The 13703-nt window shown below is 37.9% G+C and overlaps 5 protein-coding genes across 7 annotated transcripts; 1 reads left to right on the forward strand and 4 right to left on the reverse strand.

Moving 5' to 3' along the window:
- Positions 1 to 275: 275 nt before the first annotated feature.
- On the reverse strand, positions 276 to 2122 carry LOC129797304 (elongation of very long chain fatty acids protein AAEL008004-like). 2 transcript variants are annotated; one of them, XM_055839721.1, is made up of 5 exons: positions 1806 to 2122; positions 1419 to 1495; positions 1125 to 1321; positions 585 to 971; positions 276 to 513 (listed from the first exon to the last, which is right to left on the reverse strand). In XM_055839721.1, exons 1-5 carry the CDS (start codon positions 2120 to 2122, stop codon positions 334 to 336), a joined length of 1158 nt encoding a protein of 385 aa, XP_055695696.1. In that variant the 3' UTR covers positions 276 to 333. The 2 variants fall into 2 exon arrangements, with proteins under 2 accessions (XP_055695696.1, XP_055695698.1); XM_055839723.1 differs by lacking the exon at positions 1806 to 2122 and adding an exon at positions 1611 to 1623.
- Positions 2123 to 2187: 65 nt separating this feature from the next.
- On the reverse strand, positions 2188 to 4304 carry LOC129797307 (elongation of very long chain fatty acids protein 7-like). Its single transcript, XM_055839726.1, has 4 exons — positions 3771 to 4304; positions 3435 to 3625; positions 2506 to 2889; positions 2188 to 2440 (listed from the first exon to the last, which is right to left on the reverse strand). Exons 1-4 carry the CDS (start codon positions 3829 to 3831, stop codon positions 2273 to 2275), a joined length of 804 nt encoding a protein of 267 aa, XP_055695701.1. The 5' UTR covers positions 3832 to 4304; the 3' UTR covers positions 2188 to 2272.
- A 229-nt stretch (positions 4305 to 4533) lies between these two features.
- On the reverse strand, positions 4534 to 10590 carry LOC129797299 (small G protein signaling modulator 2-like). Of its 2 annotated transcripts, none has more exons than XM_055839711.1 (12): positions 10185 to 10590; positions 9668 to 9719; positions 9390 to 9564; positions 8703 to 9320; positions 8494 to 8621; positions 7563 to 7936; positions 7178 to 7480; positions 6211 to 7115; positions 6012 to 6145; positions 5751 to 5930; positions 5387 to 5664; positions 4534 to 5307 (listed from the first exon to the last, which is right to left on the reverse strand). In XM_055839711.1, the coding sequence occupies exons 1-12, from the start codon at positions 10276 to 10278 to the stop codon at positions 5222 to 5224; spliced, it is 3327 nt and encodes a 1108-aa protein (XP_055695686.1). In that variant the 5' UTR covers positions 10279 to 10590; the 3' UTR covers positions 4534 to 5221. The 2 variants fall into 2 exon arrangements, with proteins under 2 accessions (XP_055695686.1, XP_055695689.1); XM_055839714.1 differs by having other exon boundaries at positions 7178 to 7504; positions 10048 to 10276.
- Positions 10591 to 10671: 81 nt separating this feature from the next.
- LOC129797308 (mitochondrial import inner membrane translocase subunit Tim22) lies at positions 10672 to 11669 on the reverse strand. The gene is made up of 4 exons (XM_055839727.1): positions 11464 to 11669; positions 11272 to 11396; positions 10939 to 11202; positions 10672 to 10864 (listed from the first exon to the last, which is right to left on the reverse strand). The coding sequence occupies exons 1-4, from the start codon at positions 11574 to 11576 to the stop codon at positions 10782 to 10784; spliced, it is 585 nt and encodes a 194-aa protein (XP_055695702.1). The 5' UTR covers positions 11577 to 11669; the 3' UTR covers positions 10672 to 10781.
- Positions 11670 to 12127: 458 nt separating this feature from the next.
- LOC129797306 (protein NipSnap) lies at positions 12128 to 13574 on the forward strand. The gene is made up of 3 exons (XM_055839725.1): positions 12128 to 12398; positions 12470 to 13092; positions 13163 to 13574. Exons 1-3 carry the CDS (start codon positions 12355 to 12357, stop codon positions 13309 to 13311), a joined length of 816 nt encoding a protein of 271 aa, XP_055695700.1. The 5' UTR covers positions 12128 to 12354; the 3' UTR covers positions 13312 to 13574.
- Positions 13575 to 13703: the final 129 nt, after the last annotated feature.

The raw sequence follows: 13703 nt of genomic DNA on the forward strand, positions 1-13703 counted from the left end.
GAAACCTTTTAAACTTTAACACTTACAGCTAACATCCAGATATATTAAATATACTTGTTCTAATTCCTTCAATATTACTTGACTAAGTGACACACTTTCCTCATCTGCGCAACCAAAGAATCTGCTTATAGTAGGTATGTAGATATGTATTATATATCAAGAATTCGACATGATTTTTGGGCCAAAACAGTGCCAAATTGGCGCCAACATACTCATTGCCAAAATATCATGGAAACTTTCACACTGATTGATTTTCTTAAATGAAAGTAAAATTCTATTGTAACTCTTATAATTTAATTTTCACTGTATAATACAAAAAATAATTAAATAATCTTATTCAGCATTGTTCTTGATCTTCTTCCTACGGTATGCCTTCATGTAGAAATCAAAGAAGAGAAGAAACATAAAGATATTCTGCATCATTGCGATGAATAAAAGAATTCTTGGGTGAGAACAATCGGATTTTCGTAGTAGTGGATGGGCAAAGTGAATAATTAAAATTAGGAACTGGACCTGTAAGTAATCATATTGAAATAATTATGTATAATAAAAATCCAATCAACACCAGATGTATATAATCTTACCATTTGCATTTGTGTTATGTATTTCTTCCACCAAATAGAGTTCTTGAGATTTGAATTGAAGGCCGTAAGGAAGTAGTATGTGTACATGATAATGTGAATGTAGGCATTGAGGACACCCAGGAGGGTTGAATGACTTCCTGCCATGAATTTTGCAAAAATAAATGTACCCAGAACCATTCCGCCATGATGGTAGGTGTGCAGAAAAGTAATTTGGTTGTATTTTTTCCGTAAAACGAAAAAAACGGTGTCCATGAGATCGAGAATTTTAGTTAAGAAGTAAACGTAGCTAACAAAGATCAATTGCAGTCTTTCCGGGGTGACAACCGTATGATCTATTGGCTGGCATTTCCAACTAAAGTCAGGTTGCCAATAGGAGTAGTAAGTTCCCTGAAAGTTAATAAAAAAAAGAGAAAATTGCAATTTCAATTGCAAAAAAAGTGCTTTAGTTTTACGCAAGTGTAATTTTTCCACGAAAACCTCGCTAATTATAGTTCAGAGTTCATGGTAATGACTATAGGTCAGGTCATGAAAAATACTTACAAATACGGCAATGTAGATATTTAGAACTATTTGTATTACATTGAATACATTCATTGTATTTTTCAGTTGAAATGGTTCACGATTTTCCATTAGCTTTGGACCCAATCTCTTCACAATATACACATAGCTGGTGATAATCAAAATAATTTTTGCTAGTCCATAATCTCCCATAAAAGGATAATGCGCTGCTCTGGGATCTTTTGAAGAAAGCACATACACAAACACTTTAGTTAGTTTCAAGTAATATTGAGTAACATTAAAATTTTACAGCAAAGAAATAATTCCTCTCTTTACCTGAATGCTCCGTGAAGAGTGCATTAAATCCATTATAGACCGATCGGATAACAAGGGCCATTTTTGGGACACGTGGGCTAAAGAATAAAAAGTATAAATATTTGGCGGGATAAAATTTCACGAGAATTTTTAGGGTTTTTTTCTGCAGAATCAAACGACACTATGTGCGATCGGTACAAGACTGAAAATCACATTCCAACTTTTAATCCAATATCACTCGCGACAATAACTCCGAGTGCCTATAATGCTAAATCCTCGCTATAATTTATAACAAAAAACGCACAAAGTGTCCACAAGGAGGGACAAAGTTAGAAAATGAAAGGCAAATGCGTTTAGGAGTCTTCATTTAAAAGTCGAAATAAATAAATGATGTCGGGTCTTTCTTACCTTCTTTGGCTCAACAGGAAGGTACAAGGCACGTAAGGTGTTGGAAAAAGAAGGAATGACGGCTGGACATTTAATTGCTGGGTAATTCTTGGTGTGCAAAGGTGTTTGGGTAAAGCAAACAGAAGAAAAGACGCGCGCAAAAATTTGCATAAATGTTTTGTCACTCTGCTAAAGTTCTTTTCTTTTTCGTAATACAGCCTGACGACAATTGTTAAGCGGTAGAATATATTTTTGCTGTAGTGCAAAAGAGATGGAAAAAACATAAAATGTGGTTGGGAAAATAAAAAGGGAAGGAGAGGATTGAGGAAAGCTCCCATTTACGTGTGTTGCAATTGGAACGCGTTTTCATGTTTTGTGGGTCAGGTGAAAATTAAAAAAAAAGTTCATTTTAACAAAAAATATTTTTCTTGGAGGGAAATCAGGGAGAACGGAGACCGCTTGTTGTAGGGCATATTTATTTTGAAATTTCAAATTTCTTTTTTCTTCGTGAGATATGCTTTACGGTAGAAATCGGAGAAGAGAACGAGCATAAAGAGATTCTGGACGAAACAAATAGCAGACATAGCTTGTGGATAGTCACAGTCCTGCATGACCAAGGGTCGACCAAAGTGAAAAATCAGGAACGTAAACTGGATCTACAAAACATTAAAAGTAAACCGATGTTAGACTCTGAAATTAAACTAAAGAACAGAATCTTTACCATTTGTACGTGCGTGATGTGTTTCTTCCACCAAATTGACTTTTTCATATCTGGCTTGAATGATGATATGAGGTAGTACATGTACATAATAGCGTGAACGTAGCAATTAACAATACCCAGCATCGATGCATGGCCTGCAATAGCAAACTTTGATGCAATGTACGTCCCAAAGACCATCATTGCATGATGGTACACGTGTAGAAAGGTTATTTGATTGTACTTCTTTCGTAGAACAAAGAATACAGTATCTAGCAGGTCTGTAACCTTAAGCAAATAGTAGCAGTAAACTACAAATGCTACTCGGTATCCTTGAGGGCTGAAATCTTGTCTTATTGGTTCACAAAAGAAGTTCCATCCTCCTCGCCAGTAAGAATGGTAAGTCGCCTGTGAAAAAAAATAGAATATAAAGCTTAGAATTATTATTTTTTAAAATTAAAATATCCACTAAAAATAAAACTATTAAAGATATTAAAAAAAAATTAAAAAAAAAAACAAAAATATTTTTTCATTTAGCTGACCTAGATTATTATTGTTATAATATAATTTTATAAAATTTATTCAGCTCTGTCATGAGGACAGCAATACTAAAAAAAAGAAAAAATTTACGCAATAGCACTCATTGTATTATCTATGTCCCTTTTTCTTTCTATAAATTAGCATAATATGTAGGTCTTTGATACTATTTCATTTAAAACTGTGATGACCAAATACTTTGCATTTTTGCAAAACAAAGTCATGCTATTTCCTGTTATTTGCGAAAACTACGAAGCAATTAAGAAAAAAAACAGAAATTAAATTGATATCTCAACTAAATCACAAGATATAATTTTCTTAATTTTAGTTATTGGCTTTTACACTATTTGTGCAATTTTTCACGTGATTTTACTATTTTTTCGGACACTTTTTCTTTTGAATTTGAATATACTTACATAAAGTCCTAGCCAAATATTTGCAAGGACTTGCAACGTGTTGTATATTATTAGGATAGCTTTTAGCTCGTACGGTTTCCGACTTTCCATGAAACGTGGCCCCCAGGATTTGGTAAAATACAAATAGCTCGCAATGATGGCGATGACTTGCGGAAGACTATGAATGATTGGGAAATCCTTCGTTCTTGCATCTGAATTAATCAAATTACATCTCACTTAATTTCCTTTCCATAATATACATATGTCATGTGTACACACTTCCACTTCACGTTCATTGATAAGAAGAAAAAAAAAAGATATCACAAAAATAAAATGAAAATCGAAATGGTTATTCACCTTCATGCTCGACAAAGAGGTAATTGATGTTCGTGTACAGGAATTTGAGAACAAGAGCCATTGTTGATCTTATAGGGATATTGTAAGTTTAACAAAGTGCTTTAAGGAGGGACTATTTGGGTACAATCACACGCGGAAATTCGGCAACGACTTGTGAGTGTTAGCAGATCAAATGGGAGTGAATTTAGATTTTAATGCTTCCCTTGAATTGCGTTTAGCTTATGTGGTGAATTTAATGAAATGCTAATTGAAACTTCTACACTGGACTATTAACAATGAAAATGCTCAGGAGTGGAGGAATGATGCCAAGTCATTTGCATGGGGAGTATACTACGTAGGCAGTTGACGGGGCATGGGGTCACAAAGCGGATCAAGGGGACCACATACCGTATTAATACAAAGTAGCGCCTTTAGATAAAAACTCGCATTACTTTTATCCATTTTATTTATTTCCAAATATATCATCTTTTCCTACTAATTTTCTACATTCCATTGTATTGTTTTTCAGCCTAAAGACGATGCATATAGTTTTCTTTATTCTTGTTTTTTCAACCTTCCCCTTATGTTTCATACCTTCGTCTTTCTGTAGTGATTTTTTTAATAGGATATTTCTTGTATTTGTTTTTTTTTATAATTTTACATAAATGTTTTTTTTTCTGTATAATATACTTCGACTGTCTTTTTTTTTGTACTAAACACCTATTAAAGATAGATTCAATATATTTTTTTTATAATTTTCTTTTTAATAAATTGATCTCTTCAATACTTTTTTTTTAAATTTCTTTAACATTTATTTTAAAAGTTTTTCATCCAAATTGATTACTTGTTTTTCACAATTTTGTGATATGAAAATAGTTTTCTAGCCCTGTTTAGTTGTTTTCTCTTTCTTTTTCGAGGAATTGAAAATTTTCTTTTACATAATCGATGAAATTGGCATTCATTTCAGTGGCTAATACTATGATCATTTCTTCCTTAAATTAACATCAGTTATAATGTTACATAAATTGATTATTTTTTTTAACGTTGTAACAGACTATAAGAATTAAAAATAATAACTATGTGCTCTCAACAATTTACTATATACTATAATTATATAATATATTTGCAACATAAATATAAACTTTAATTTAAAAAAATACTCTAAAAAATATTACAAACTTTTTTTTAGCTGTGCCGGCAATCACATAAAAATTTCAAGAGAGAGATAACACTGAAGTTGGAAAAAAATCCCAAGGATACTTTCCAACTTTGGAAAACTTGTAGAAGCGATTCATTTGTAAAATGTTTTTTAGAGGTAACAGTGACATTTAGAGATATAATCAATTTTCTCCCTCAATCGTATTATGTACATACAAACACTAAAAGAAGACTCTTGTCAGCTATCGATATTCTCCCATCACTCTTAACACCCACATAACAGGATACCACCCCCCACGCATGGAATGAAAAATTCAATTTTCAATAATGGTCTGTAGCTGAAGTACCAAACTCCTAGCGAGCTTGAGTACTTCATTGGCATTGTGTCTCTCAGCCATTTCTAAGGAGAAAAGGAAAAAAAAAAGAAAATATTATTACTTTCATATAAAATTCCGCATGGGTTACGTCATAAAGCTCACCATTAAAGAATTTAATGACATCCGTGAAATCCATACTGTTGACTATGATGATGTCTCTGTAGGTTTCAAGGAGGGCGAGGGCTAGGAAGAGAACAAAGTGGCCAGATGCCACGTGTTTGGCTGCCCAAATTACCTCCCAAGTGGCAAAAACATCCGCATACACGAGTTCTCGCTTAAAATCAAGCAAAAACCAACGGTAGCAGAAATAGAAGTGAGTGTAATCCCCATGAGCATGCATTAGGTCGTACATTTCAGAGTCGAGAATCTGAATGAGGGACCTGAAAAAAAAGCAAAAAAAATATTTTTTAATTATAAAATGTTGCCATGTCATGGTCAAATAGGAAAAGAATTTTTTGCCCCTCACCTCATATTTGCAAAATGCATGTCCATTGAATCACCATTTGGAAAGTTCTCAATCATTCTCTCCATAAGGCGACAGAAGCACCCATAGCTGAGTGATTCATCATCCAAAATGACCAATATTGGTGCCAAGAGATCACACATCCCTTGCATGTATCCCACATCAAGATGCTCCCAAACGTATCTAAAAAAAAATTTTTTTTAATAATTCTTCATGTCAGATTTCGTCTCAAACATAAAATTTAAGATAAGATAAATTGCTTACGTGCAAATAACATTCCTCAATTTATCCAAATTTCCAATATTCTCATTGGCAAAGAAGTAATAATTTCTATCACATCTATTCACATCCTTTTCAATACGATGGAGGTTCAATCCAAACAATTCCAATAATTCACTCTGCAAAAAAACAATATAATTTGAATGTACTGCTTTAAAGGAAAGTAACAAGAAAAAAATCTTACGCTGTAGATTCCTCCATTAGAGCTTGCTGGTGAGACACATGCAGATTTTGGCTCTTGCAATGCATCCAAAGAATTCTGGGCCACTTCCTCCTGAAGTGGAGACATTGGATCGTCAATTTTTTCTTTTTCCTGCATCACTTCGGCCAGATTGGCCACGTCAATAGAGGCATTTGTTACTATCACATGTGCCGATGTTTCTCCACAGACAGTATCCTCTTCCTCATCCTTGTCCACACTTGGGCTAAGCATCTTCGCCAAGCTCGGGTCGGTAAACTCAATAAATTCCGCCCCAACAGTCTCATAGGAGGAAGCTGTTGGTGAGCTCTTGTTGCTTCCACCGGCACTTTCTGCACCCACTTCAAGCGTCATCCCTTTCTTATCATCCTGCATTGTACCATCCTCCTCCGGGACACTTTCAGTCTCGGGTTGCATTGTTGGATTTTTGGGATCCATTGGGAGATCCTTAATATGATTGCCATCATTGTCATCGAAACCTTCAACATCGGAAATGTCAGAGTAGACATTCTCCTCAAAAACATCATTTTCCATTTCTCCATCGAGATGTACTCCCTTCGTCTTGTCCCCACTCCCACTTTCTGAGCTTAATTTGGCAACAGCATGTGCCGTCTTTTCCTTATCCCTCTGCCTCACAATTGCCTCCACAGCCAGCCATTCGCTCATGGTGGTCTCGTAGTAATTGTGGGTGGATTGATCGAGTTCTGCTCGCTCTTCGGCAGTTGAGCCGAAGGAGTAATGCCCAAGTAGGTAGGGCCACACTTCCTTTCGAATACTCTGCTCAACACCACCAAAGTACACCAATCGGTACACTTCTGCATCATCCGCAACAACACCATCCACATGCATTTCCTCCCAAACACTCTTTGTGAGACCTTCCTCAGCCCCTGCTGTTGGTTTATGATGAATCACATTAATTATTGAATTCTAAAATTATTCACTTGAAACTTACCTTCTGGAGTAATTCTTCCATTAACAAGCCCAGATAGGTGCGTACGTACAGTGGATAGATGCCTACAGTAGGCTAACCATCCATAGAAAGCACGAGAGATGATCTGACGCCTCATTGTGGAACAGACAAGAGCAATACTGGTGGCTTGGTTCTTTGTCTGGGGACTTGTTTCCGGGGCGGGATTGGCTGAATCAATGGACATACTCTTACTTGAGCAATCACTGCTCTCGTTTGTGCTGCAACTGCTCAGCTGATGCCGACGTGGGCTGGTACGCCCAAAGTCCAGTATAGAATGTGTAGCCACTGAAAGTAGCAAAGGCACCAAGTCTGGACAATCAGGACACATGATAGCATGCACAGGAGCAGGGATGTCGAAAATACTCACGAAATTCCTCGTGGTTGCTCTTATTTACAACACGGAAAACATAGTCAATGGGTGTCTCCTCGCCGGATGTAGCTGTCTCAAGGAGAGACGGAAGTGGACGACGGCGACCCCGGCCAAGGAGGGGGAAGACCTTTCCAATGCCACGCTGTGACCAAAGTGGCGGATCCAGTTGCCCATGTGGCAAAAGTCCAGTTTCGAGGCAACTCAAAAAGGACGCCATGTGCCCACCTTCGGGAAAATGAATTGGAGGACGCTGAACTCCATCCTGTCCCACAAGGATTACAGTTCCACCGGTGTCTGTGCCACGTGCCTGGTGGCAGTGGACATAGACTATGTCGTCTACATTGATATTGAGAGCATAAGCCCAGAAAGAGCTATAAAGAGAGACAGGGGATAATTTTATAATCCACCCTGTTTTATCTATATAATAAAGAAAGGCCTGTTTGTTGGTAATCGTCGTTCCGACTTTTCTATACAAATCCACACCGTTTGACCAATCGCGATGAAATTTGGTACAGAGGCCCCTTATAACAGGCCGTTTCAGATGGCCGTATTCATTTTCCCCCCAAAGCCCCCCTTCAGGTAGCCCCCATAGAGATTTCATGCAGTTTTTACAAATTTTTGAGTTTGGCGCCTAAAGTGTTGTATGAAATTGATATTTCTTCTCTTTCCAAAATTTTTCTCCGGGATTTATAAGTGGCCTCAATCAAACCATCACAATTTTTTTTCCTCTAAAATTTGCGCGAAGCGCAACAAATCCCCGCGAAGCGGGGCGAGGTAAATTGGAGCGAAGCGACAATTTACCTCGTTTGTCTCTATTTAAGTGTCGACAGACAATGAGGCGTTTTCATCTCAAATAATCTGCTGGCTGGTTGCAATATGCAATATGTATCAGAGAACATTTCAAAAGGCTCTTCTTCGCAAAGCTTACCTTTTGTCTACATTTTCCGATTCAGTGTAGCCATTCATGAGCTGATTTGGAGTCCATTTAATTGTGAGGGAGTATGCTGTCTGATGAAGACTCAAATACCCCGGCATCGGTTCATCTTTAACGTCTTTCTGCAGTATGATAAATGGATTTATTTAAAAAAAAATAATTTAGGTTTGTTGAATGGGTCAGGATCCCTCGGATTTACTTACAGGCAACACTAAGACGTTGTTTTTCCCATAGAGAAGGGTAGCTCTGGAGTTTTGATGAAGTGACTCCACATAGTCCTTGGCAACTGTAGCTGAAGCTGTTGACTTGAATGAGCTATTACTCCCATCTTCGGAGCTTGTATGCAGGCTTCGCTTGAAATTGAGAATTGGCCGTCGACAGGATGGTGGTGTGGGATGACTAGAGCTGATGCGATGACGCTGTACAAGTTCATCTGCCGGTGGATCTGTCCAGAAATGATCAGCAGTCTTTGTGCGCGAGTACTCTAGGGCACATGGTCCAACAAGAAGTGAGCTCAAGATTGATCCGTAGTCTGGATCTGCGACCAGGGAATCCCGGTCATAGTAGCGTGGAGCATTTGTCACGAGATGGTCAATGATCCGGGAGAGTTTCTTGTCATACAGCGCAAGGCGGATCCAGAGATACTTAACTGTTGGCTGAACTGAGACCGGTGGAGTGGTTGTGGACACCGAATTGCTGCTGTTCTTCTTCAATATGGGCGGTTTGCTGGTACTATCACCGCTTGATGAGGATCTCTTATTGGGATCAGCATGTTCAATATCCAGAACCTTTTTACTGATGTATGCTGCTTCTGGGCAATGCTGCATATGATTTGGGATTTTATTAACATAATGAGATAATTTTTATTAAATTTCCTGCTGGGTGCATACCTTGGCGACCTTGTGCAGCAGTGCTGTAGTTGATGATGTCTTAAAGAGTCCCAAAGCTCGCCTGCGTAGCCCTTGGCTAAGACATGCCTCAACGGAAGCGCATAATGAAGTGACCGATCCTGATTCTTCATGTATAAACTTTCTGGTCACAGCCTCCTCCATCACCTGCTTCACCTCTAAAAATAAGTAAAATTTTTTGCAATTATTGTAATATATAGTGCTACTATAGATCACTGTATCTCTTGCATATAATAAACTATATTCATTCATTCATTCATTCTCGCTTCACAGATGCTATGAGGCGCTCTTTGTACTCATTGGAGGAATCGGCTACAATGAAATTCCACAAGATACAAAGCAAAAAAAAATGATAAATCATTTGAGATGTGAGAAGATGGGATATTGATGACTTCCACTATGGCACGATTTAGTATGTCGTTTCCCACACCCACCAGTGTAATTATTCTTCTTTCTCGCATATAATGTACGGTGGGTATAATTTTTTTCGGGCGCATTGATAGCACAGAAAATCGATGATATTGGATGTGATTGGCATGAGTGCGGAGGGGGCGGGGAGGTGTAATGTGTGGAATTAGCTTTGCGGAAAGGGGGCTCATCTCCATTAGCATTTTCACCATTTTCTCATCGCCATACGCACCTGTTTGACCAGACATGTTGAGCACTTTTCCAGCAACTTTATCCATTTTGTTTAATTTATTTGGGGTGCAGGGTGCCCCGTGCAGCCTCCACAGTCACCAATGTGCGATAAATTCACAGAATACACCACAAAATCACCTTTCATATGTTGCTGATTGTGGAAGGAAAATTTTCCCAGCCGGAAGAGACGATGAAAAATTTTCTCTTGAACTCCGTCGTACACGAAGACCATTTGATGTGGACACAAAATGCAGAGTAAGACTCACGGATGATACAAACTGTACAAACCGCAAATGTCTTGAACCATGGATGATTAGTGAAGATTTGCAAAAATCCCCTCGGATTGGCTTTTTGCGTCACAAAACGCCCTTTTTCTTGCCAGAATGGCTCTCTTTTTTTTACCACTCGCTGTTCCCAGCAATCGGGCCAATTCTCACCACATACTGAATGTACGGCAAACTCTTGCCTATGACACTCTCCTTTGGCTCTGGAAATCAATATTGCGCCTGACTGTTGAACACAAGCGCGGAGTTTACAATGCGCTCTCTCTTCGTGAGTTTCTCCTCTATCACTCCTTCCTCCAGTTCTCACGACTTATTGTAAATGTTAAAAGAAAACCCTGGGATACTTGACGAGAAATCTCCTTATTTTCTCAACTTCGCAACTCAACAGTTTTACATAAAATTTAAAAATATTCCTAAAGCAAATTTCTACAATAGTTTTTATACTACATATTTATCGATGCCTCATGTAGTAATCAATAGCTGTGGAGAATGCCGCAAAACCAGCAGCTCCGATTATTCCTGCCTTGATTCCCGCTAGAAAACAGAGGGAGAGTAAATGCATGAAATGAAAACCCTTCTCACAGTTGCTCTACACTCCTTCAACTCACCTCTCACTCCGATTAGGCCACCTGTTATCGCACCCGCATATGTTCCATTGCGCCAGTCGGATTTCCCACGACTAGATTCAATAGTGCACTCAACGGCGGAGAAGACAGCACCGATGAGGGCAAAATTCTTTGCATATCCGTGTGTTGTAGAGCGCATCTCCCGAAAAATCTCTCGTGCAGACTGCTGTTTCTCCACACCTGGTGTAGCAATGTTGGGATTCACTGAAGAACTAAAGAGACCAATTGCAGCTCCCAAACCATATCCTGCACAAAAAAAAAACATCCGTTAGTATCCTTTTGCTTCTTTTCACGGTAATCCTCCCACATACTCACCCATAACACATGCCATCACAGATTTAAATGTACAACTATCCATGGCATTTTGGATCATTTTCTCCTCGTTCGTGAGAATCTTCACTGGACCAAGATTTTTAGGAATTACCACATTTTCACGATACCTGTGAAATATAAAGGATTTAAAAGGAGATCCTAAAAACATCGCTGCTTACCGCTGATTTTTCTAACCTCTGCATGTTCCCAATGAAATGCCTGGCCATTGAATCCATATCATCATTTTCAAAGAAGACATTCCTAGGGGCAGCATCTTTGGGCTTTGCTGCAGCTGGATTTGGCAGCATTTTCACGAATATTTGGGGATTTTTTTTTTAGGAAAACCAGAAAAACACTGCAACTTGTTTACCTTTTCACCATGCTCACACACTGCACTGATAGAAACAATCAGATAAATCATGCTACATAATGATTGTGCTTATTTTCTACACGTAATATAAAAAAAAAAAACAAAAATATTTTTTCTAACATTTTTCATTAACAAAAAAATCAAGAGGTGTTTCACTAATTCATCTGATTCTATTACCTTATTCTTATACAGAATGTGACAAAATCTATGATTCATTTTTTCGCCATTTAGGTATTTTACACTGAATTTTAATAAATATTTAATTGTCCTGATTTTCATTGAAGAACAAACTCATTTACACGTTTTTAGGGAGATATTATAATGCATTTTACATTTAGTTGTTAACATAAAAAAACTGAATTTGAAAAAACAAAAAATTAAAAAATCAAGCATACAAAATAATATGAAAAAGTTTCTATGTGTAATTAAGACAATCATCATGTAATTAAACATTTCTTTCATCGCGATTGGTTGCATTTTAATCGAAATCTCGTTTAACTCTCTCCTGACGTCACGAGCCTGTTATCAGCTGGTGGTGGGGGAAAGTGCTTGTAGGAGAAAAAATTGTTTAAATGTCATAGGAAGGATTTTTTACATTACGTGCACATCTCAGCTGAATTTTCTCAATTTTCCACCAGTAATCTCTATCTTTTGTGATTGTTTTCGCTGTACTGGTGATCATAAAAAACCTCTGCATTGGGATTTATGTTGAGAAAATGGCAGTATCTCGAGCAAAAGCATTTATGGTGACATCTTCACGGTGACTTTCTACAGAGATTGTATATTTGTTAGTTTTTTTTTTCTTATTTTCCTTCATTTTCGCTATTTTAGTGCCTTGTCCACTACATCTTCTGTGTGGCGCGATGGCAGTGAATCGTGGATCAGCAAATTGTTGGTGAGAAAAATTGAACCGACAAAGGAGCCACATAGCCGGATGCTGAGCGACAAAGAAATAATCTATGCACTTCATACGCACAATGTTCGCCCGGATTCAATAGCCAAATACTTGGCCAACTATAAAACTACTGTTGAGCTCATAAATGAGAAAAAGGATATTTCTTGCGACCTCATTGCATCTTGGACGGTGCAAGTGGGTGATATGGATCAATGTCTTCATTTATGGCGCTACACCGGTGGCTTTGAAGCTATTGATCAGGCAAAAGATAATTTGTGGCACGATCCTGAATACCTCAGGCTAATGCAGGAGCGTGGAAACTACCTCAGATCGCGACATTTGCAATACTTACTGGCATTTAGCTATTGGCCACAAATCCAATTGCGCACCGATGACAAACACATCTACGAGATGCGATCTTATCGCCTCAAGCCGGGCACAATGATCGAATGGGGCAACAATTGGGCACGCGCTATCAACTATCGACGCAACAATGACGAACCATTTGCTGGATTTTTCTCCCAAATTGGTCGTCTCTACAATGTTCACCATATTTGGTGTAGGTTTTCTTTTACGAAATCATTCTTTGAGAGACCTACAGGATAAAAAAAATCAATTCTCTCTTTTAGGCTACAAATCCCTTCAAGCTCGAAAGGAAACCCGAGAGGCAGCCTGGCGTTCACCTGGCTGGGATGAATGTGTTGCATATACAGTTCCTCTCATTCGTGAGATGCACTGCCGTATCCTGGCGCCTACAGAATTCTCACCTACAAAGTAATCGTATGCACGGTGAGCTGCAAAATGCGCAAGAGTGTTTATATATTTTTCTATGAGAAATTTTATACTAAAGTATGGCCCCCTTTTTGTTCCCAAAAGTGTATCTTTCCCATCTTCCCCTAACTCTGTTCTGCAAGTACGCAACATTATATTAGGCATTAAAATGCAGCTGTCTGTCTGTCCAATAAAATTAATCTCATTGATATTGTAAATATATTTCTTGAGATTATTTACGCAAAATAAAAATTGTAAATAGAAAAATTAGAATAGTAGTTTTTTTGCAAAATAGAATGCAATCTCTTATTGGAATTTGTTGCGGAGATTGTAAATTTTTCTACAAAACTAACTGAAATCTAGTTAGTCGTATGACAGTGTACCAACTGACAGTACTTG

The sequence above is a fragment of the Lutzomyia longipalpis genome, chromosome 1 (genome assembly GCF_024334085.1).
Source record: "Lutzomyia longipalpis isolate SR_M1_2022 chromosome 1, ASM2433408v1".
Classification (NCBI taxonomy): Eukaryota; Metazoa; Arthropoda; class Insecta; order Diptera; family Psychodidae; genus Lutzomyia; species Lutzomyia longipalpis.